The sequence below is a fragment of the Cornus florida genome, unplaced genomic scaffold (assembly GCF_030987335.1).
Source record: "Cornus florida cultivar Cherokee Brave unplaced genomic scaffold, ASM3098733v1 CherokeeBrave_3.0.0_Hap2_Chr11, whole genome shotgun sequence".
In the NCBI taxonomy this organism is placed as follows: Eukaryota; Viridiplantae; Streptophyta; class Magnoliopsida; order Cornales; family Cornaceae; genus Cornus; species Cornus florida.
The window spans coordinates 116,653,949-116,679,532 of NW_026775581.1; the positions used below are offsets into that span (position 1 = coordinate 116,653,949).

The window sequence follows — 25,584 nt, forward strand, 5'->3', positions numbered from 1 at the left end:
TGTAAATTTCCAGAATTCTTGACAAAGAATTTTACGAGAGCTAAATTAATCAGCGTCATAATAATTTGTTTGTATGATACCTCCTCACACCAGCTCTTGTATCAAAACACTTTGTGAAACTAACTCCCATGTCCCAACAGTTCTAAGAGTGATACCTTCATATAGTAGTTTGAATCGTTTTCTGTTTTTGTTTGTTTGTTTTTGCTATAATTTGAGTTCACTGAATGAGCAATTCAATCAGTATTGATGTGCATTGGCTTTACAAGTATATATATACACTTGCACTGTGAGTAAAAATAATCTGCACTTTAGTTCTATGGATCCGATAAAGCTTGCTGTGATAGCAAAACTGCCATTAACATCGCTCATAATCCAGTTCAATAAAAAATTCTAATTTACTCTGTAACTTAAATGCTAAGAGTTCTTTATAACTTCAACAAGATTTACATCTTAACTCTAATTTTAAATGAAAAGGACATGATTAAAAAATGAAAACTATCCCATCGATTACCAGAAAAATGAAAACTATTTACCAATGTTGCTAAGCAACACTACAGCGGCATGGGGTGAGTGCAAACGATGAAAGAAAGCCCCCTCACTAAAATCTGAAGCTCCTATTTATACTAAAACCCTAGCATTCTACTAAACCAAATCGTCTGGGGTATTCTGAGCAGTTAATGGTTGGCATATACTGTTTATCTTGTTCAGTAGAAGATTCTCTGTTTTCCTTCAGCATGGATTTATCATACATATCATTAGGATGTATGATCGTAGAGAAGATCGAACACTAGATACAACTGCCATAGACCAGATTATACCAGGACAATTCACTAGTTCCAGGAACAAGGTGCAGCCACTAGATGCGACAGCCAAAGCACACAAATGCATGCACAGATCACCTGGTGGCAAGACCCTGTATTAGTCATTCAGAATTGATTTTAAATTAAATTGTTCAGTTCAGCCACAGATCCCATAGCTGCAGCCCCACCTCTTTCAAGGAGGGAAAGAGCCAACTCACACTCGTGCCATCCTCTCAAACCATTCACCAGTTTCCTCAGTGTCTCCTGTTTCAATTCCTGAATCCACGTCGGAGCAAAACTCACTATTAAACCCACTAAACAAGAGACATAAGCTTTCCAAGTGGCGGGATCACAGTTGAGTGAAATGTTACCATCCAAAACCCCAGCTACAAAATCCATGTGGACGCTTACAACATGCGACCTCCTTGAGAATGCCCAGAATGGTTGTTTGGTACCAACACCCCACACTAAAGCTCCTGACAGAAGCACCAAGTAAGCCATTGAATATCCCTCCAGTATCCGGGAGACGGCACTCACCTCACCCGGTTTCTCTTCCCTCGCAGAGAGCAACCAGGTTGGAATAGTGTCCTGATACAGTTCTCGGACCAGCTGGAGTCCCCCTGTTACACATAAGAGACTTGCACCAAGTGTGGCTGCCTCTTTTGCCCTGGCAACAGCAACAGCAAGAGATGCTTGGGTAGACTTCAAGCGGGGGGAGTCTGCACTTGCCCATCTGGCTGCTAATTCCCGGGTAGACTTGGCTACAAATTCCACAATCACATCATTCACGCATTGGACATTGTGTATCGTGCGACAGGACCTAAGGTACAGAAATCCAGGTGCTACGCGAGGGTAAACAACACGAGCTGATACAAAGCTGCCCAAGAGACCAGTCACCCCACTTTGACTGGTCGATGGAGGGTTTGAAAGATTGAGAGAGCCAAGAAATGAGATGAAGCAGCTCCTCAGAAGCTGAGCAACAGCTTCCTTGTTTTGTCTGAAAATGGAGCGACAACATGAAACAACAATGAAGTCGTGCCAGCGGCGGCATTTTTGGGCCCACAGAGAGCCAACTATCGGCATGCTTGGCCAAGGGCAACCTGATGCACAGTTTTCCAATGCAGGTCCAGCAACAGCATGGATGTACTCCAAACTCTTATCGAGTTTGAAAGTAATGGTTAAACTGACAAGAGCTGCCATTGGTAGTGGAAGCATTGCTGGTGAAACTCCTTCAAAAATAAAAAATAATAATAATAAAAAAAAAAGCATTAAAATGGAAGGCTTCAGCAATCATAATGTAAGATGTAATTTAAAATTTTCAATTCTAAAGATGGAAAAATATCTCAAGCCAGAGAACAGATGTCACCATCATAAACAGTTTTACTAATTTTTGCAATAGCAATTATAGAAAATAATGAGGGTTTTACAGTAGTCATCATTGACCTAAACTGTTTCTACTAATATTTTAAAATAAAATTTCAGAAGGATTATATGAAATGATGATCATAAATATACAGTTAAGGAAAAATGAACAAAAGGAATTCATAAAGCAACATGTTTGCAATAATATGGCACATACATGAATAACGGGACACTCACATGCCATGATATTGACACGACAAGAAACAAATATGCTGACATGGCAAATCTTTAAAAGGTTGCGCACAGACAAATGCATAGTTCTCTATATGTGCGAGTGTATATTATGTAACACATTAGTACGGTTTATTATCTATACTTCAGTTTATCATCAATACTTCTACATTGATAATTAAACAAAGTGGAAGATTATATACATCTACATAATTATTAATTTATGGTACTAGTATTCTCTTGTTTCCTTATTTTTTAAAATTTACCACTATTTTCGTTTTTCCTTATTTTAAGTGTCTGTAACATCATTGACTTGGATCAACTATCTAAATGGGGTCAAATTTTGCAATAAAAAATTAGATATACAATTGGGATACGATAATCACATTTTAAGTGTCAGGCATGAATCCTGTACTCCTGTTACAAAAATTCTTGAGACATGTACAATTCAAGTAGTGTCTTTGAGCGCTATGAACCTTTGGAACACGATGGTTCTTGTCATGATATGGAGCATGGTTAATTATAGGATTAGGAAGTCAACCCCTTTCATGATGCTCCTAGTCGAGCACTTAGTGAGAGGATTCTCCCTAATACCACCGTGCCCAAAGGAACAAAGCTTTCCAATGAGGCAGCAACATTAAGGTTGACATTCCAGAATTTGAAGGAAGAATCCAGACGGATAAATTTATTGATTGGCTTGATCCTAGAATACTGGATGTTGAGTACAGGAAGTCGAATCACTGAAAGGCGAGGCTAGTAGCCATTAAATTGAAGAAACAGACTTCTATTTGGAAGCATCCCGAGAAATAACAAGCATTTGATGGAAATAGTATAATCATGAGATGAGGTAAAATGAAGAAAGAACCAAAGAGAAAGTTCCTGCTTCCTACAGGAGCATTCTTGACTAGACATCTCTCTTAAGTTTCACATTTCATCGGGAGCTATCAGTGGAGGAGAATACAGAATAAGTTGAACATCTTAGGATGCGTTGTGTCCTATTAGAACCGAAGGAGCAATATTTTTGCTTGCTACCTTGGTGGGCTTTGGCCAAAAATTGGTAATATTGTCCTATTATAGCCATATTAAACTTACAATATTACCTTTCAGAAAGCAATCAAGATAGAACCACCACTCAAGGTTAATCCTAGCCATACTGACACTTCCAGTTCACCTTGTTGATGTTTCAAGTGCCAAGGATTTGTTAATATTCCTCCAATTGTCCTGACCGCAAGATTGTTTTATTAGTAAAATAGGTGTTTATTAAAGTTCCACCAACTAAGGATAATCCAAAGAATGAAAATGACATCACCTATGGGTATCAAGGAACCAACTAGATGTAAATAATTGGCTTTAAAACAACTGTTTTCACACCTGATGCACCTCTCATGTCAAAGTTTGTGATATTATCATTTATGAACTAAAATGATCTCTAGTTCAACTCAACACAACAACGCCTTTTCCCAACTATTCCGGACATCTATAATTGTTCTCTAGTTAAGGAGATAATTCAGCAGACACCGACTTACATAATAACACAAGCTGAAGAGTTAGAAAAATAACAAAAACAAATAATTGAAACATAATGCAATATAATAAGAATTACAAATGAAGGACTTGTTTCACCTACCAGATGAACAGCTTGGAATATTGACACCTGCAGCAGCTAGTATTTCTTTTATTTCAGACTCAACTGATACAAGGTTTGCTGCTGGACTAGGCCAGTCTGTTCCATTCATTGACACTGGTTTCCATATACCACGAGTAACTTCAGCGGAGAAGTAACTAATTATAGTTGCAAGAGAAGCAGGCAGAAAGTCGACTAGGTCCCTCAGACCTGAAAGGTATTTGACGGCTCATCAGAGATATACTATTAATGGAAAGTAAATCACAAAGAAACTCCTAACTAAATTTACTTCCAAAATTCGGTAATAATGTCAGTTGTGCTGTTGATAACAGGCTAGGAAACCAGATTAAGGAGCTATATAAGTACCCACTAACCAGACGAGAGTAAACTAAACAAGAGATTAGAAATGAATAGGGAATACATATAAACTACAAAAAGTAAGCCTTTATTCAACCTGTTGTCAAATCCCGTGAAGAAAGCCTTCCGTGAGCACAAGCTGTTAAAATAGCCTCAAGAACAAAAGGGATAGCTTCCAATACCTCCCATGCGGGGAGCAAAGGTCTCCGGTAATCATCTTCTCCAGCATTTGCCGGGGAACTGCTTGTGCTGCTGCTTGATGGTGTTGAAGAGTTGCCAGACATGGTCCCACTGTTGGTCATTTTCCAGTAAATCATATTTAAGATCTTATTAGCAACCTGATGAACTGGATTTCCACTACTAAGGCCAGAAATTGTTGAGGCTATACAGGATTTGTTTAGACAATACCAAGCCCTAAATTTTGGAAAATAATCAATATATATGGGCTCATTTGAAGTAAATCCATTCAGGTTTGAACTACTACTCATTTCATCCAGGACAGCAGAATTATGTGTTTGAATGCGTCTATTGTGCAATAAGAGAAGATACTCCAGAGAAAGCCCAGCTCCAATTGCTCCCCCTCGTCCTGTTATACACTGCTCAAGAGAAGGCCTACAGAATTTCCACAAGCGAAGAAGAAAGAGAAATGCAGCAGAAAAGACCATGTAAATCGAGGACTCATCACTTGTGCTTGCTTTGTGCTTTGATGTTGGTACAAGTGACCCAAAAGCCTCACAGAGCGGCAGTAAAGAAGCTGCAACTTCAGGCACCTGTAGGAAAGATAACTTAGGAGTATGTAATGAAGTATTTGCATATGCAACTTCATCGGATGATTCAGCACTGAAAATGACGGACGATTGAAGATTGAGCCGAGATCACATCAACATGATTCTTCGATATTTCATGATCACTACAAGATTGTAAGTGATCTAGAGGCCATAGAAGTTAGATTGGTCTAGTATTAGATTGGATGGACAAAAATCATTTATTGACCATTTATTAGACAAGCCAATTGGAAACCGACTTGGAGTTCGGCAAGAAATATATGTGGATAATTGACATAGATGGCAAGTGTTTGGATTGAGCCTCGGAACACACTTAGCCCTCCAGAATAAATATAAATTACTGATTCTTCAATTTCAATCCTTTTCTTTTTACTTTTTTTTTTTTTTTTTTTTGGATAAAAAATTTTTCAATGTCAATATTAACCCTTGGAGTTTCAGACTTTACTTTTCCTATAGGTAGCACTCCTCTCACCGCGAATGAAATGGCCAACAAATGCATGCTTGTGGACAAGGATAAAACTGCAAATTGGTGCAAATTAACTCTCTATCAGCAAGAGTAAAAATGATAATGAGCAAGAACTACACTTTAATAGAATAATTCCAGAAGTATAATTCACTTACCACACCATGCAAAGAAAGAATATGAACAGTATCAATAGAGGAAGCACCAAAAAGGATAGCATGCAGCATGGACATGTAATCAATCAGATGACTCCTTTCTCCGGTAAAATTGGGTGGTACAGAAGGAGAGAGAAGCTTGACTACGAAGTGCACCACGTGTTCCTGTAAAAGAAGCCAATTTGACAAAACAAAAATTAAGAATACGGGTGACTTCCAACTCCAAAATTTGCGAACAAAATAAATATTTTGTGATCTCTAAAGCGATGTTAAATCAGAAACTTGAAATTATATTTGCCACAGCCAAACCATTCTCAAAAGGGATGCTATACAAAACTCCTATGCAAAACAGGGGGTGAAGCTAATTGATTATAGTTTCAGAGTACTAGGATACTTAACTGTTCTAGAACACTTCTATATGAGTTTTTAATAAATTATGGCAATGGCTAAATGTAACATCTCCTAAAAAAAAGAAAACTGGCTCTTGCTTATTATTGCTCTGGTGCCAGCACTGTAGGCCTAGGACAAACAAGATAACTGTTAGATTCTTTATAATAATCCTAGCAAGGAGCCGAAAGGCTAATGCACAATTTCAAGAGCTTTTGCAAACCTCAAGCACATCCATGAGTGCTTTACATCTGAAGAGCCTGGCCCTTCTAGTTGTAATCAGTAACATTTGAATACATCAACAAACATAAATGAATATAAATAACTTATACAATAAAGCAACTTTAGGCCAATTGTGGGCACACAGGGTATTAGAAACAGTCCACGCTTAACATATTCAGTAAATTAATAAGCTACCTGAATATTCCATCCACAACTGAGCGATGCACCACACAGAATCTTTGCAGCTGCTGACTTCTCCTCCTCCAACCCATTTAATGCAATACAATATAACTTTTGAATCTCTACAAAACTTGAAAAGGAGAGCAGTAGATACATCAAATTTTAGAAAGAACAGATATGGCAGAAACAAAGTAACACTATATATTCCTCCCTAAATACCTTGAAGCAGGAGTTGTTATAAGGGCATCTATTAAGGCACTGCTTAATGGAGCTCCTTCCATAAATTTTGACCAAGGGGATCTTTGAAGAGGTGAAGAATCTGAAGGTGAAATTACTGATGCAGACACGTAACCAGACCAAAAATATGCTGAGGCATCAATTAACTTTCTCGCAATGCAAGCTTCCACTATGAGGTGCCTCATGTCACCACCTGGAAACAATGTAATACAACACATTACAGGAAGCAGCAATGAGGAAAAAAGGGTTGAGAATAAACTAAAGAAATGAATCAATATAATATTTGTATTTAGTATTAGTACCAAGTCATAGCAAGTGGTGAGATTATGTATTGAACTATACACTCCTAGAATGTTTTACCTTCTTTTATGGAAGTGTCACTATGAATCCCTTCACTTGTTCCATCCTTTACATTATTGGAACTAGAGATGAAGCTAGCTGCTTTAGCAGCTGCAATATTAGCTGCACTAGCAGCTGATGCAGGGGGGCATAGTAGGGCAGAATAGTGTCCAAGGACCTGAAGAGAGGAGATCAGCCCCTGTTTTCTTGAAGCATGGTCTTGGCCACACGTTCTATGTTTGTACCCGGTTTCCACATTTCTAGATTCCACACCTCCTGAAAGTGAAGAACTAAGTGTGGCATCATCCTCCAAAACACGAGCAATCGCAAGTGGGACAATAGACAGAAGGACACTAAGGCGGGCCTCAAGATGTGGAATAGGCCCTTCCAGGGGGTCACGTTCCTGCAATAAAGCATGGAAAAAAATGGATATCAGCTAGATTTTAGTTGTAATAGGAAATATATATATAAAAAAGTGTATGTATATATATATATATATATTTGTGAGGGTTAATCTCAACTCGTTGCACAAGCCGAAGTGCTGAAAGCCAGAGTGCCAGGAAGGTTTCTTGCCAGCTTGCCTTGTTAAATACTTGAAGTGTTTTGATATTTTCTGCACTAAGATCGTGAAAATTAGTGGCTACCAGAGCCGTTTAGCTATTAAATAGAGAAAAATTATAATGACCTATGACGATCAAGTAAGAAGAAATCCCAGGCAGAAATTTTAACAAGATTCACCTGTGAGTATATCAATGGCTGATGTGACAGGAAGTTGTTTCCCATCCATCGCATTCTCCATATAAATGTCAAAAGGAACCCAGCAAGCAAACCGGCCAGATCCAGAATCACAGCAAGGTGATGGCTTACACGATCCAATATCAATAAGCATCCCAGTGAGCTGGTGCTTGTTCAACTGACATTCAAAATCCAGAGCTCTTTGGATATTTGCAGACAATTTTACCAAAAATTGGTTTGCAGACTTCAAATTTGGTGATGCCAACTTATGAGCTTCAAGAATATGCATCCTTCGCAGGAGGTCTTTGAACAATTCAGGCCTATTCAACCCCATGCCACAAACCCAAAAAAAAAAAAAAAAAACAATAAGAAGGAAAGTGAAAAGAAAATGTGATATATATTAACTAGTCAAAGTTATAACTTTAAGCCAACAAATTACACACATCATAAAGCTTAGCACGCCCATGCCATAACACTGCCAAGAGGACTTGACCTGACACCCAGGGGGAACTTAACCAAGTAATTTGCCACAACAGGGTACCACTATGCCACATCGACGGCAGTACTACAAAAATTGTTGATTTAGAAAGTGTTAGGAGGATATAAATATTGAATTTATACCTTCTCTAATAGATTAAGCTTTTAGAGTAGTTAGTTGTTAATAGTATAAGAGTCAATGGTCTCGAATTAAAACCTCACCGTCACCCTGATAATTAAAATTGAAAAACACGTGTTGGAACAAAAGAAGGCCACACCTAAGGGGGTGCGTTAGAGGATATACATATTGAAGTTATACCCACTCTAACAGCTTAAGCTTTTAGAGTAGATGGTTGTTAATAGAAAGTTTAAAGTATCCCAAACTACTCCAAACTAGATTACACATTCATTCATATATATATATATATCACATAGAATACGAGTAATATAGAAACGACTTTTCAATTTAGAGAACACCCCAGATGATAGCAACTTCTTGTTACTGGCTGCAATGTTTTTAGCATCTCTTTACAACTTGTGTTTATATTACTTATTGAGAAATATTCTTATAAAAAATATACATATAACTTGTTCAGAAATATAACAATTGCAGATAATCTCAAATATTTGAACAACACAAAATGAATAGTAACTTCCAAAAACTCTGTTCAATTATGCTACTATCCCATTTCAAATTTCAGTAAATACATTATCTGATGTTATCAAAGACTTCAGATCTCTCACTACAGTCCTTGGACTGAGATCCTGTTCAACATGTCCCTCTTGATCAGACAAAAGAAAGCATGATATCATGTCTGCTATGTTGAGAGTTGAGGTTAAAAAGCTCAGAAAGTGAGCCTAGTCATATATAAAAGGTGTAATTGCCACCAATCGACCAACAAGAGAGAGAGAGAGATGCTGCCAATTCTCAACTGAATGCATCTACCCATTTTATTTTCATTTCCTTTAATAAAAGCTTCCGAGAAAAAAAAAAAAAAGGTATCCAAGAAGCATGACCAACTTCATCATGAATGGGCTTACTGCGACCAAGGGAAATCTCTTATTTTATCAATCATATGCAAACAAATACAAATGAAAAAAAAAAATGATCATGTGGCTTATGACTCCTGAATTTACAAAAGAGAGTTATTTAGGCGATTTTTGCAAGCCTAAAGCCTAAAAGTACATATTCAAGTTTCAAAAACTTGGTGTAGATCATTATTAAACAAGGAGAATCTGTTTATGGACTTGACAAGACTAGAGATCTGATTCAAAAAATGATCTTATGAGAAAGAGAAGCCAAAAACATCAAATAATAAGGGATGCAGTTTGAGCTAAGGGAACCATAATTTTTAGCTACCAAAAAATCATAAGAGACTGATGTTAGCTCATTGACACCAATAACGGATCTAGATTTCCGACTCCTTTTAGGATAAATCAATGGCAAAGACTGGGACCTCCAAAGTTAAGAGGATTTTCTAAATGCTACATGATAGTATAATAAAAAGGCCACGAAACTCAGCAAAATGCAATGCTAGGAACATGTGAAGAGTAACGAAGTTGGACAAAAAATGTTGCAGTAATGGAACAATGCAAGCCGAGAAGTTGGTAAAGGGGGCTATACAGAATTCGGTTGATTACTAAAGAAATGTATAATTCAATTCCGGAAATAACAGATGTGTACAGAGGGCCAAAAAAATTGACAAAAACTGAATACAGCAGTGAAGAACGTACATACTCAAGTGAACAAGGCGGAGTAGAACCATAGCCTTTCTATTTTCTGTTAGTTTTCCCAGCACCTCCAGGGCCAGAAAAGAATTTGTTCTTCTTATCTGTTCACGATGTTCATTTTTTTTATAGATTTTATTTCCTTTAAAATCCACATCCATATTCTGGCTAGCTCCACTTCTAATTGCTTCACTTGCTCCGTCAACAGATGTCATTTGCAATCCCCAATCTTCAAATGTGCTGTCAATTAAGCCAATGACAATATTGAAAAAGAGCAATACCAGTGTGCGTCCAGGTTCCAGATCCTGAACCCCATATCTCTGGGAAAGCTGAAGGCAAACATCAACAGACTTTATTATCCTGCAAAATAGAAAAGCATGAATTGAACAGATTTGATTGGTCGAATCGCATACTGCTGCACGTGATACCAAAAACTGTGTTTCCAAATATCAACATTCTTTTAGCAAGAATTTGCATTACTGTCACAATAGCTACAGTGAACCAAGAGAAATCAGAATGGGAGACTACCATACCAGCAAGTCAAAAACTAAAAAGTTAAATGACGATAACTAATTTGTTTCCAAGAAATGGTTACATGTGCCTGAGAGAGGGCAGAGCAAGAGAGTTGAGGACCCACTTTCAAATTCAAACTTAAAACAGAAAGTGGATCCTCAACTCAAAGCATTTTAAGTCCGATAGAAGTTCATGTAAGAGGAAAATAGAAATTCATCTCCCAGAGCATTTGAAAGAACAAAAATTACCCTTAGGAATGGAGTCACTGCAAAATACAGTGCCGTTTAAAAGAAAGAATCAGGAGGTTGCGGCAGGGGAAATTTACTCACCAAAAAAATACAAGAATTAGAAATTATATCTTTTCTTGAGCATTAAAGACCGCAAGTGGTTATTCACCAAATGAATTTAAAGGTAGCCTCAGCGGAATTTAAACAATCATTTCTGCCCGCAAAAACAAGAGTACAAACACCTAAATCGTAACTATAACCGAATTGTAATATATTCTTCTTCCAACCATCTGTCAAATTAAAAAATAAAAAATATTTTCTTCCTTCAAATCATAGATACAAACACCTAAACCGAAATTATATGGTAAGATAGTATTAAGCGTTGCAAGACTTTACTGCGTAGTGGATGGAAAGAAGGTTGAAGGAAATCAATTTTCCCTCCCTTAATTAGATAAATTTCAATTTCGTAAATGTTATTCATAGTAGTACGAGATGAACTGGAAGGCTGCAGTACTACCATAATAAATCACATTTAAGAGATTGAATCTTCTAAATATTAGCTTGACTGAATAAAATTTAAACATTTGATTCTCATACGCTTGTTATAAATTAATTGTCGGAAAGCTTATCAAACTGCTTCTTTGGACAATGGATCTATTAAATTAGTTCCACTATAATATTGATCCAGTGTATCATTGATGATGAATTTGAATGGTAGTCCAGGTTTGATAATCTTGGCTAACTTGACAAGAGAAAATTTTATAACCTGTAAATACTCTTTCAAGTCCTTCAGTCTAGTAATGATAAACTCATCCACGCAAACTTCTATGGTTAGGGTGACAAGTGGAAGTCGACATATCATTTATCAATCCACTCTTGCCCATCCTTAACTGAAATTCTGGCTCCGACAATGACGTGAAACCAAGTCTAGGGTAACCCCAGTTCCTTTGATAAGTAATAATAAATTAAAAAAGGCGTTCAATAGGGGAACGCGTCCCGTGGACAAAGGAACTGGGGTTTAAGGCCCCAAAGAATCCCAAAAAGAGATTAAATCAACAGAAGAGGAACACGAACTTCTGTTCACATAACAAAAAAGAGAGCGAATAATAAAAAGTTTCAGTGTCGCTGTAGACGACTCCTTCCCTTCAAACATTCTACTATTTCGCTCCTTCCAGATACACCACCAAATACAATGTGGTACAGATCTCCAATAAGCACGAACACTCCTACTCACACGGCAACCTCTCCAAATATGAATTAGCTCCCTAGTAGAGCGTGGCATTACCCAACACATGCCAAATAGGCCAAGAATGAGATTCCAACAATCGTGCGCTACAGAGCAATAGGAGATGATCGACTGACTCCCCATCCTGCTTACATAAATAGCACCAATTAACAAGAAAATTTTCCCTTTTCCTCAGATTATCGATCGTCAGAATCTTTCCCCAAACAGCAGTCCATACAAAGAATGCCACCCTAGTAGGGACCATGGAGCACCAAATAGTCTTCCATGGAAAATCATAGGATGCAAAATTAGACAGACATAAAAACAGGTACCTTACTGCAAAACACCCCTGAGAGGAGGGAATCCAAATCAAATTGTCAAAACCCCTGCCAATTCCTTCTTGCCGATACAATTGATCCAAGAAAATGCTTAACTCTTCCAACTCCCAATCCTGAAATGAACGCCGAAAATGAACATTCCACGTAATCCCACTATTATCAAGCTGATAACAGTTAGCTACTATGGCATGTTTATCAACTGCAATACTATATAACCTGGGAAATGTACGACATAAAGGCTGGTTCCCACACCAAAGATCATCCCAAAAGCGAACGCAACTACCATCTCGAACTCTGAATCTGATATGAGAGGAAAAGGCATCCCATCCTTGCCGAATGGATTTCCAAGCCCCAACTCCTCCCGCAATAGAAACCGGACGTGTGGTCCATCCGCCAGCATCTTCCCCATACCTGCAAGACACTAATCTACGCCAAGGACGATGTCTTTCCTTCCCGTATCTCCACAACCACTTACCCAGAAGAGCTTTATTAAAAGGGATCAATCGTCTAATACCAAGACCCCCCAACTTTATAGGCTTGCAAACTTGCTCCCATCTAACAAGATGATACTTGAACTCATCTCCCCTTCCTCCCCAAAGGAAATTCCTTTGAATTTGTTCAATTCTATCAGCAACAGAGCATGGAATTTGGAACAAAGAAAGAAAATAAGTGGGAAGACTTGATAAAGTGCTCTTAATGAGAGTTACTTTCCCCCCCTTAGATAAATATTGCTTCTTCCAACCAGCCAACCTCTTTACATACCTATCAAGCACAGAATCCCAACTCCCCACTAACCTGGAAGAAACCCCTAGGGGCAAACCCAAATAAGGGATGGGAAAGGAATTCACCCTGCACCCAAGAACTACAGCTAAAAAAGAGATGTCCTCAACATTCTCGACCGGGACAAGCACACTCTTGGCCACATTCACCTTTAACCCGGAAACTGCCTGAAAGCAAGCTAGAATGCACCTCAAATATCTAAGTTGAGACACATCAGCATCACAGAAAACTAGAGTGTCATCAGCAAAGAATAGATGTGAAATCTCCACCTGATTGTCAATATCTCTTCCCACCCGGAATCCCTTGATAAGACTAAGATTCTCTGCCCGGCGCATGAGTCTGCTTAAGCCCTCTATAACAATTAGAAAAAGAAAAGATGACAACGGGTCACCTTGTCTTAAACCTCGAGAACACCCGAAAAAGCCAACTGGAGAACCATTCACAAGAACTGAGAACTTGACAGACGAAAGACAGGTCTCAATCCATGTCCTCCATTTACTTCCAAACCCCATTCTTTTTAAGCAAGTAGAGAAGGAAATTCCAGTTGACATGATCATAAGCTTTCTCAATATCAAGTTTGCAAAGAACTCCAGGAACACCACTACGCAACCTTGAATCCACACATTCACCAGCAATACGAACTGAATCAAGAATTTGCCGTCCTCCAATAAAGGCATTATGGGAATCTGAAATAATTCCATCCATAACTTCTCTCATTCTATGAGCCAACACCTTAGCTATGAGTTTGTAAATACAACTCACTAAGCTAATAGGACGGAAGTCCTTAATATCTGAAGCGTTTCCCTTCTTAGCGATAAGGGCAATAAATGATGCATTGAGTGATTTTTCAAAAACACCAGTAGAATGAAACTCCTGAAAGGCACTTATAACTTCATTTCTCACAACCACCCAGCTTTCCATCAAAAAGCGCATAGTGAACCCGTCTGGCCCCAGGGCTTTATCCCCATTACAACTGGATAAAGCTTAAAAACTTCTTCTTCAGTAAAAGGAAGCTCTAATCCATCTCTCTCCAACACAGAAATGGCCTCAAAAGGAAGACCATCAAGCTTAGGTCTCTAACCTAAAGGTTCTGTGTAGAGCTTCTGATAAAAAGAAACGATCCCACTACGCACCTCTTCCTCCCTCCACAACTCCACGCCTTCAACCCGTAGACGACCTATATGATTACTCCTTCTGTGAGCATTAGCAAGTCTGTGAAAAAAATTTATATTACGATCACCCTCTTTCAACCAAAGAGCCTGGGATTTTTGTCGCCACGAAATTTCCTCCATGCAAGCAATCTCAGCAAGAATTACCTGACAGGAAACTCTCCTAGTAGAAAGAGACTCCACATTCCCACCCGCCTCCTCAAGCCTATCAATCTCAAAAAAATCAGCAAAGACTCTATTCTTCCTCCATTCAAGATTCCCAAAAACATCCTTATTCCACTGCTTAAGAGCGAGTTTGAGAGCTCTTAATTTCTGTGTTAATATGAAGCTAGGTGCACCTGTACGATCACTCCCTCCCACCAAGAACGAATAGTCCCTTGGAAGTCCTCCGCTCTCAACCACATATTCTCGAAACGGAATGAGGTTTTCCTAGAACACAAACCCCCACAATCCAAAACTAAATGAACATGATCAGAGGTAACCCTTTCTAAGACCGCCTGAACAACGTCTGGGAATTTTTCTTCCCACTCCCTGGATATCAAAAATATGTCCAATCTTGAGAGAGTAACTGGGTCTCTACCATTAGACCAGGTATAGGTTGCACCTTCCATTGGTAGATCAATGAGAAAGTGCTCATCAATGAAGTCGGAGAACTGATCCATGTCTATGGACCTTTTTCCTCTGGTAGACCTCTCTGACGGGAACCTGATTAAACCCCAAACTTAACAGCATCACCAAAAAATCCCCCCCCCCCCCCCCCCCCCCAACACACACACACACACACACACGGAATTGTTTGCACTCAAGAGGATTCGAACCTTGGACCTAATGCTTCACGAGGCACCAGGGCCAAGTTCTTATCCACTTAAGCCAACCCCTTGGGGTTCTCCATTTCTTTAGATATTATATTATTAAAAAAAATTAGGGCTAATTTCATAAAACCCCGCTACTTTCAAATTTTGATCATAAACCCCCTACACTTTAAAAAGTTATTACATTACCCCAATATCCATACCCGACCCGTTAATCGGGCTGTGAAATGACAAATTTGATCTTACTATTTAATGTTAAATTTAAAACTGAAAATTATTTTTTGTAAAATTACAAAAATATCCTTGTCTTCTTCATCTCCCCTCTCTCTCTCTCTAAAATTCTCACCCCTTTCTCTCTCTCTCTAAAACAGGCCCATCACCAGACCAAGTGATGGTTCTGTAACATCACAAATATCAAGCTACATATCCACACATATATCTTCTAACAAAGTAAACATATATACATACTATCAATATATACATACCATCAATATATATATATATATATATATATATATATATATATATATATGAATTAGAAGAGGGACTGATAGGCGAAGGAGATGTAGAGTTCGATAGAGAGGAGCAGGTGTGGCGCCGTGGTAGCGGAGCTTGTCGTTGGAGTAGCGGGAGAGGATTCTGCCGCCGTAGCTAGCTACATATGAATCTGATGGTGGAGATGGAGGATGGTTTGAGGGTGTTAAGAGGAGTGACCATGTTGATTGATTTGGGTTAGGTGTTGCGATTGGTGAGAAATTAGGGTTGAGTCTTTGAAGATCGTTGGTGTGAGCATGGCGACCAAGGTCACTGTGTAGGCTGTAGAGGCCATGAATGGCGGCGACGCCGATTACAAGGTGGTTGCCGTCAACAAGTTCGAGACGTTCATTTCCTTACTTGAATATACCAAAACCGGTCACACCCGTTTCCGAAGAGGTCTTGTTTCTCCTCCTCCTCAATAACAACACAAAGCCCTAGAATCTGAGCCATTCGTTCAAGCGACGGTCAATCATCACACGGTGGAGGATAAACAGGGTTCGATTTCTAGGGTTTATTGTCCCACTTCGATTCAGGGCTTGCCTCCTCTGCCTCACAACCATCACCAGTTGGTCAAAAATGAATCCACCACCACCAACTCCTCCTCTGTTTTTATCACGCTATCAAAGAGTTTCAGAGAGAGAGTTTTAGAGAGGGGTGAAGAAGAAGAGGGTAGTTTTGTAATTTTAGAAAAATTATTTTCAATTTTTAATTTAACATTAAATAATAGCAAGGTCAAATTTGTCATTTCACAACCGGTTAACAGACACAGATATTGGGGCAATATGATCACTTTTTAAAGTGTAGGGAATTTTTGAAATAGGTTGGGGGTTTATGATCAAAATTTAAAAATAGTGGGGTTTTATGAAATTAGCCCAAAAAATTATAATATAATATTGTACATAATTAGAATTTTATTTTTTCCTTGTAATTTAATACTACCCGTTTTTACAATGTACTGTAAGCAAAGTTTCAACCTGCAGTCTTGCATTCTTCCTATGTGATGCAATTGCAAGAACCATTGACAAATTGGACTAATGGGTTTCTTCCGACGCTACAATGACCTAAAAGAAAAAGAGCCATGTGACGTTCATCACGTTCCCATTTTCCTTCTATTATTATTCTTTCTTCTTTTTCAGTTAGCCATCTTAACACTAAGTCAGAAAAATATGCATGCATGTGCCCCCACCTTCCCTTACATAATTAAAGAGTAGTTGAGCACCCAGCTAAACGCCAAAGAAGTTGTTATAAAAAGGTATACATAATGTCCTATATGATGAGCTAAGATGCACCATATTTTGGAAACACCGTTGAAGGTAGTTGGGAGTCTCTAAACTGAACATGATTAACAGTACAAGACTGACCACTGGCTCATTTTTGATGGACTGGTCACAAGTCTTCTCTCTCCCTTTGTGTAAGTCCACCTGCCTCTCTCTCCATTATCCCCTATTCTCTTTGTCAAAACCAAATGTACCATCCTCATTCAGTTATTACCTTCAGTCAGTAACGTCGATGGATGTCATGAGTAAAATAATATAATTGGAATGATTTAAGATGAAATCATCCACTCAACAAGAGCAATCATATGGGAGATCCTGGTTGTTGCCACTTGCCCTATTGTTCATATCTTGTGTTTCAACCACTCATAAATTTAGTGCTACATGTCTTTAATGACAGAAAAATCATTTTGGTAGATTTAAATAATAAGAATAATAATAATAATACATGGATATAGAAGCGAAGAAGTACAAAGGTTATCAAATCAATACTTGAACTGTTGAACAAAATATTAACAAAAAGGGGGAGAAATTACAAGGACAAACTTAGTAAAGAAATAATTTTTTTTTAACAACTAATTTGAGTCATAACTACCTTACGAACTGATATATGCATGCATATGATTGTATCAATGTTCGTGGATGTGAGAAAGAGAGAGAATTTGAATTTTGGTGGCAGTGGGATAAAGACACTTACTTCTCTCGGCAAGCATCTGCCCCAAGTGAATCAAATGAAAATGCATATCTTCTTATAAGTTCCAAATAGAGTCTATAGGCCTCTGGTTGAGAGAGTCGATGAGGAACAACCCTGTAACAAATATATAAGGCTAAGGGAATCAAGAACCTTGCAATATCAGAAAATTATAAAGATTTTACATGGCAGAGCTCCTTTTTTACTAAGGGAGTTTGAGCATCCCTATTATTCTCTTATTGCCAATACTCCAAAAATAAATATATAATAAGTTAATTTTCTCTAGTAATTTTTTTTTTTGATAAGTAATTTTCTCTAGTAATTAATAAGTTGGAACCAATAAGTTCTATGTTAATAGTTCTATTACTTGAAAATTGATCTAAATGTGTGTCTGTGTATATATATTTGCATCTATAACATGTTCTAGATATAGATATCTACAGGTTCTAAATTTGATTTTACAAGTTAAATAAAGTATGGAATTGACCCTAAAACTAATGGGAAGACTTTTCTTATGCGTCCATACCTTTCTCTAAGATAATGACTGAGTGCAAATTGATAATTTAAGCGAGAGTTCCTAAGAATTGAATGTGTTACTCCTTTATTTAAGTGCTTTTGGTGAGGATACATATTTTTGTTGAGTTGATTGTGAATTTACATGCATTAAAAAAATTTAAAAAAAAAAGAAAAAAAGTTCATATTAGACTATCATTTAAGAAATTCTGATAAGCCAGATAGCTTTGCTATGTCAAATGAGATTCCAATCTGAAGATCACTAGATTATTCATCCACCCAAGAAAAATATTATGATATGGTTATTTAAATGCAATCTATAGCTACAACATACCATTATCATGAAGACATGAAGTTCGAAGATGTTTTGCAAACTACGATGTACTTGTTCGGTTGATAAGGTAAGATGGAATATTAAGACATGAACAAGTGCAAGAGATTTTCTTCTCTAGTTAACATGATATTTAGATTTAAGAATTCTTTTATGCAATATATGTACTTTATGTGTAAGATATAAACATACCTCCGTAATGATATATAAGGCCTTCTTTTTCAACTTACCTAAACTAACAAAAAATTGAATAATTCTCTAAATCAATAATTTTTTTTATCTCCCATAGTTATGAAATCTTAGAGGGTAGACAGGAGTGTTGTTTGATCTGAAAAACAAGGGCAAGAACGAATAAAAAGCTCCCTGGTACATGCTTCTTCTTGGAGAAGCAAAATGACAAAATGCAAAGAGAATGACGTGGTTATGCAGATATCCTAAACATGCCTGCCATGACTTACAAGATGGAATGGAGAGAAGGCACGCCAAGTACCAAAATTAGTTCATAAAATTCCTCAAATGTACGAAAACTTCTCCACTCACTATTATAGGAATATTTATCAGACATCAAGGCACCTGTGCCTTACCTAGATGATTAAAGAGATGGCAAAAATCGAAATATATCTGTTTACATATTCACATGATAAATGGGATGAAGAACAAGGTACATGGAACGATGTTCACTAATCTCAGTTTGAAACTGCATCTCCAACTTTAGTTCAACTTAGACACCAATGTAAGCAAATCCTAGAAGAAATCGGGTATTTGGGCACATGCAGTTCCCCCGTCCCACATGCACCGTATTAAATTTCTACACATGGTGTTGAAGAAGTGTAAAGTGCCTGGGCATTCATTATTTCTCGCTTGGGCATCCCTATGAGATCACCTAACTATTAACTAGCTACCAGTAGCATACAACTTGCCGCCTTAAGCCTAATGTAGGCTATAGATGGTCTGGCAACCAAACCGATGCATATGTTATTGCTGAAGACAAATTACACTGGTCCCTGGAACTCCAAAACATGCACTTACATGACCAATGCAGTGCCCCATAAGACGTACACATACCTAAGGCCCAAAGAGCCCACAAAGACATTACCATCCTAGACCGACTCTTGGCCAACAAGGTTCTTGGAAGTTTGAGAGGTATTCTTAATCAATAGGAAGGTTTTTCAAGTCCCAATCAACACAACTTTGAAGCAACCATAATCCAATGTGCAAGGTACATCTACCCATTTTGTAGACAATTCCACAATTTAAGGGGGATTGCCTTTGAAGAAAAAGGAAGTTCTTTAATTCAAAGCTGAAAATTCTCATGAAAAAGAAATCCCTTGAATCAATATAACTAATGGCAGCATGTGCCATAAGTTTGTTGGAGCTTGAAATATATTATCGGACTCATTCCTTAATGGATTAAGCTTTTGGGGTAACTGATTGTCTAACATGGTATGAAAGCTTTTAATATGGGAGATTACGGGTTCAACTCTCTCAAGCCACCCATTCAGTATTCATATTTGCACTTTATTCTATTAATCTGTCTATTTTTCAGTCTATTTGTCAATCACACGTGAAGAAAGGTTTAAGAGATTAATATACATTCCTATATTCATTCCTTAACTTTTGGTGTCTGACAGATTTAAAATGAGGCACTCAATCTCTCAAAAGGATCCCTCAGCCAGAGAAGAGGAAATTCTAAATTCTAATTTTCCCTCTCATACAAGTGGTAGGTTCTGTAATAGAGGGATAATGAACCAACAAAAAAACATACAGGTGAAAAACTCCTGCAAAAACTGCCTTTCATACTGAAGAATAATGATTCCTTTCTTAAAAAAATTTCAAAAAGATTTTTCCTCCTATGGTGTAAATCGCATTGCAAACTCTCACATCGCCAAATACTTACAAAAGGAGTGTAATTCCAACTATCAAAATGGGCCTTCCACCCATTTTGCATATACCCTTTCATAGTCAATGGGATTTGTGGAAGGTTACTACTCAGTTGCATAATTTTGATTGCAAAATATAAGGGCAAATTTTTTTAAATGCCAACTATTTGCCAGTAATTGGCTATATTCCACATTCTTGGGCTCAAGTCCACTCTTTTTTCTTTTTCTTTTTCTTTTTTTTTTTTTTCCTTCCTCTTGAATAAGAATAATGAGAAATGAACCCTTAAACCCCCACCCCCTCTTCTTTTATTTTAAATGTTATACCTAGGAAAGGCAACCCAACCTGGATTCTCGTGTCCTACCATTCATGGAACAGGATTGAGGTATTTCATGCGAGGCAGGGGCAGGTTGGGATGAGAAAGGAAGACCTCCACAAGTGTCAGGAAAGGATCCCCTGTCCTGCCCATCCCTGTTTATGTGTTGAATTTATAATAATACCCCTTATACTTTAACATGATTACTAAATTATATAATCCATATAAATTGTACATTTAAAACGTGTTCTTTTATATCTTAAATCATGTATTATGATTTCTCCACTAACCTAAAATAAAAGGCTCATGGATGGATTGAGGTATCCTAATTGGGTCAATGATGGGGTGTTCCACAGCCGTGGCAATGTGGACCGCCTTCTTAGGCAGGAATGGAAGCCCGAAGGGGCTCGAGATCAGTGGATGGGCGGCTCGCCGCACACCTGCCCCGTTGCTATCCCTAGTCATGCAAGCACTTTTAATGCTACAACTTTGTCATTTGAGTTCATATCCCATTAAGGGATTGAAGACTGTCTTTGGCTTCTAACCTCTCTAACCACTAACTAATGACCCTCAAATAACAAATAATGGTTAGATTTCTCCAAGTGCAAACAATTCCACACCAAGTCCAAGATCCATCCTGACCAGTCTTCTGAGAATTTGGCACCTGAAGCTAAGAACTGGTCATAATTTAGTCTTAAACTCTAAAGGGTTACACACATACAGTTGACATCAAACAAGATTACTTTTCCTGTTTCTATGTTTCTAAGAATAATACCTTGTTGGTTAATCATAAACAATGTAACAGTTAAATATTATTTTCAAACAACTTCACTGTGTTTTAGTCTCTTGAAAGCATAAACAGACCCCATAGCAACTAATATATGTAGTTTTCAATTCTGCTCACATGCAAAATAAAATCAATCAATTGGCATTCATAAATCACAAATTTATGGGTGGCATGCATACTTATCCGATTGGGTAATCCAATAGCCAAAAATTAGTCTCACACGGACCACCATTTCTAATTTTTCACAGACCAGTATGAAGGTAAAAAACAATTGTATTGAACTCACAAATTATCAACAACTATTATTACTTCAATCCATAAATGGGTTAAAACTCAGTAAATGAAAGATGCTATATTTATTTATGTAGAGAGAGACCTAGAGGTGAGAAGGGCGAGGACATGGAGAGCGGAGAGGAGACCCGAAGAAAGGGCTTGTTCGAGGAACTTCCAGAGTGAGGGAATGTTGTTGTCGTCGTCATCGTTGTTGGAAAAGCAAAGTTGGGACACCAAAACCTCTCCTAAATCGGCACTGGGCAACCCTAAACCGGCATTGGCCACGCATTTGACGACTTCCATTGCCCATACCAGTGGAGGCTCCTTCCTCTGTTGACACCCTTTCATCGTTTCAAGCACTCGCTCCTCAAACTCATCAATACCCATTTGCTCTTCTCTTCCCATCATTATCTCCCACTCATCTAAAATCTCTCTCTGTGCGTGTAATATATCTAAGAAGAAGAAGATGAAGCAGTGACGAAGATATTGGAAATAGCGAATTAGCGAAGAGGACAATTCAATTAGATGACTTTTCTAGAATAGAAAGAAAAATACTCGTACTAATAATAATTTCTCTCTCCAGTCTCTCAGATCAGGTAAGTTGCTATATGCAATAGAAAAAAATTCATTTAAATCAGCGGTTTTTTTGAGTTTGTGCGTGTGGTGGGTCAGTGGGCGTGGACCGTGTGGTTGGTTCGTAAACCCCCACTAAACCCTGGTGTGTACAGGCCTGGCTGTGCTACTTCCTTACCTACCCTTTTTTTTTTCCTCCCTCTTTTTTTCTTTTTATTTGCTTGTTATATATTAAAAAAACAAATTGAATAAATTTGCTATTATTTTGTATGGTTGAAAAGGGCTGCGATGGTGCCCGTCTTTAAAATGACCAATAAGGTTTGCAATCACAATTTTAAAAATCAATTAAAGAGTGAAAATTTTGAAAGTAAAAACCTATCTATTAGGTGGGTTAATCTAATGTTTCATTAAGCAAAAGATTGATGGGTGTATTATGAATATAGAAGTGTAATGAGTATAGCAGCACTGGCTGCTATCACAATTTAGTCGTTGGATCACATGAGCCCATTAGGTCCTACTACATGATCCAATGACAGTGACGTGCTAGTTGAACGGTGGTGGCTGCGGTCAAGATTTTTTAACATCTCTATCGTGGACAATTTGTAAATTTTTATTTTTATTTTTATTATTTTTTTGGAAGGTAAGTAACTATTGTATTGATGAAAGAACTTTACAAGGCTTTCCAAAAGTACAGGCTAGCCCACGAATGATGGACCAAGCCCAGCAAACAAAAGCAAACAATGAAATTAGAACACTGGGCCAAGCCCAACAAATACAAAGACAATGTTTAGTCTAGGGCAAAGCGAACGAAGGGCGAAATGATGCTGAAGCCATCACCCTATGCTAATTAGTCCGGAGGTTTCGCCGGCGGCCTCAATATCGAAGCCAGAAGCTCCCAATCCAACGTCAGCCTCCTTGCAAAAGGTGAGTCCTTTAGGTTTTGTGAAAGTAATTTCTGCCTAACCATGTCGGTGATTTGCCTTAAAATTACCATCTGTGAGGTTTTTTGATTCGTGAATGCCCTACTGTTTCGCTCCAACCAGATCTTATTGACAATAGTGGAGAGCACAAGTTTCCTCACTGAGTTCCTCAGATCTCGTCTTGCCCATTGATGAGAAACCCGGGTAACAAAATCAGCCCAAGTAGAGGGAGGGGTGTGGAATCTGGTTATGGATTAAAGATGAACCCATATTGGCCTTATGAAATTGCAAGCAAAAAAGAGATGATCATGAGTCTCGTTAACCAATTCACAAAAGTGACAGACCCTCGATCCGTTAACCGACCTCATTCGGCTTCAATCCATGGTGGAGAGCCTGCCTTGGACAGCCAACCGCAATGTAAATATGCATCTCGGTACAGAGAGTGGGTTCCAAATAAGGTGATACCAGTGCCTTGGGAGGTGGTAAGAATTGATCCTACAAATGGTATGGCCCAGTGAGAATGCGCCTGTGGGAGATGGAGTCCAGACCGATGAATCCATTGAGTTGTTTGACGGCTCAATAAGCGCAAGATCAGGGAACCGATTAAGCAGGTCCTCCGGAAAAGCCCATGCTCCATTCACGGCTAGTATTTTCGAAATCCATACAAATAAAAAAAGCCCAAGTCTTTAGTTCTAAAATGTGGCGAAATTATATGAGCGGTAAAAGGTCAAATTTTAAGTACCCTACCTTATGGTCTCAGAGTATCTTCAATCATTATATATATATATATATATATTTGTATAAATTTTATATGTTATAATAGATTTATACAAAAAAAAATTAAATTATTTATTTTTAAGGCTATTTTTACACAAACCCATCGATGTGTGGCAACCTATGCATCGACCGGTATCCCGACAATATAGGTTTTTACTGTGCAGAGCCAAATCGGTCGACGTCTAGCCACTCGCAATAGAACGAGTCCTTGTAGGATTTTGTAAGCTTATTCTTTTAGGATATGAATCATTCTTTCAAAACTCTCTCTTTTTTTTTTCAAAGATTCAATCTTTATATATTAAAAACTCCGTTATGGTGTGGCCAAATTTTTATGAAGTCAAATTAATTATTTGAAATTAAGTTGGAATTTAAACAAACTAAAACTTAAATTTCAATCGAGAATCGGCATTAAATAACTTTGGAAGAAGTTTTCTTAGTAGTGAAATATCCCCCACAAACAAGAGTACAACATAAATTTAAAATGCTTTGAAATTCGCTCTTGGGCAGGCACGGATTTGTGAAAGGCTCAGTGGGGGCATCCACCACCATTGAAAATTTTTATTATTGCATTTTACACCCCTAAATTTATACATTTTTGTATTTATACTTATAAAATATTGAAATTGCCCCCTCTATATAAATTTGCCCCCCTTATATAAATTTCTAAATCCGTCCTTGTCTCGGGGATACATCTACGGATTATTTGGTCCAACATTCATTTACAAAATATGTTTGAACATTATTGCATGATTTCTATTCTTATCGTCCGATGATATTAATGTGGCTAAGGACAAGACTTGAGATAGTTATGAAGATAAAGACAAGGTCTGTGATTGCTTTACACTACCGAAAGATGACATTCTTTACCATAGACAAGACGGTTAAACTTATTCGAGTTTCCTTTGAAGTCTAGTATAGATCACTCCGTAGGGGAGTTAACACTATTGATTTTAGATTTAGTGTATAATGTTATTAATGTTCCAACGAAAAATAAAACATTAAATATTTTGTCATTATAATCTTACTCTTTAAATTATGCGTGGAGCCTTATTCCTCTTTATCCGATCAACGGTTGTTTTACACTTATTGTGTAAAAATATATCCTCCAATGACAATCAACCAGTATCATGTTTAGACCCACATAATTTTTACAAACTCACTTAATATAGGTTGATTTGTTAATTGAATTAGAATATGGAGGAGAAAAGAAATATGCTGATGTGACTGTATAAAAAGATTGTGTAAAATACATAACAATTTTATATATTGGTGACATGGCAGTGTATTTTAATAGACTGAAGATTAAAAAAAATTACACATCATACGTGATTGTGTATATTTTACACAAAAAAGATATTTTAACAGATTGCTGGAGATGCTCGTTTGATTTTAGCTCTAACCTGTAAGGGGATGCCATGTCATTGGTACATTTGACCAATAAAAATCAATATAAAAATTAATTGAGGAAAAATTATCAAATAGTCTTGGTACATTTGGCACTTGGTGGACTAATACAATAAAAGTTAATGTTGAGATTTTTTTATAATATATTAATGAGTAGTAATACT

General features: G+C 37.6%; 1 protein-coding gene across 2 annotated transcripts; it reads right to left on the reverse strand.

The window, feature by feature from the left end:
- Window positions 1-376: 376 nt before the first annotated feature.
- On the reverse strand, window positions 377-22,458 carry LOC132283807 (mediator of RNA polymerase II transcription subunit 33A-like). Of its 2 annotated transcripts, XM_059785835.1 has the most exons (12): window positions 21,850-22,458; window positions 17,655-17,765; window positions 10,089-10,442; window positions 7,881-8,197; window positions 7,664-7,755; window positions 7,164-7,545; window positions 6,786-6,996; window positions 6,582-6,696; window positions 5,781-5,942; window positions 4,472-5,144; window positions 4,021-4,227; window positions 377-2,029 (listed from the first exon to the last, which is right to left on the reverse strand). In XM_059785835.1, exons 1-12 carry the CDS (start codon window positions 22,152-22,154, stop codon window positions 939-941), a joined length of 4,020 nt encoding a protein of 1,339 aa, XP_059641818.1. In that variant the 5' UTR covers window positions 22,155-22,458; the 3' UTR covers window positions 377-938. The 2 variants fall into 2 exon arrangements, with proteins under 2 accessions (XP_059641818.1, XP_059641819.1); XM_059785836.1 differs by lacking the exons at window positions 17,655-17,765; window positions 21,850-22,458 and having other exon boundaries at window positions 10,093-10,183.
- Between the last annotated feature and the right edge of the window lie 3,126 nt (window positions 22,459-25,584).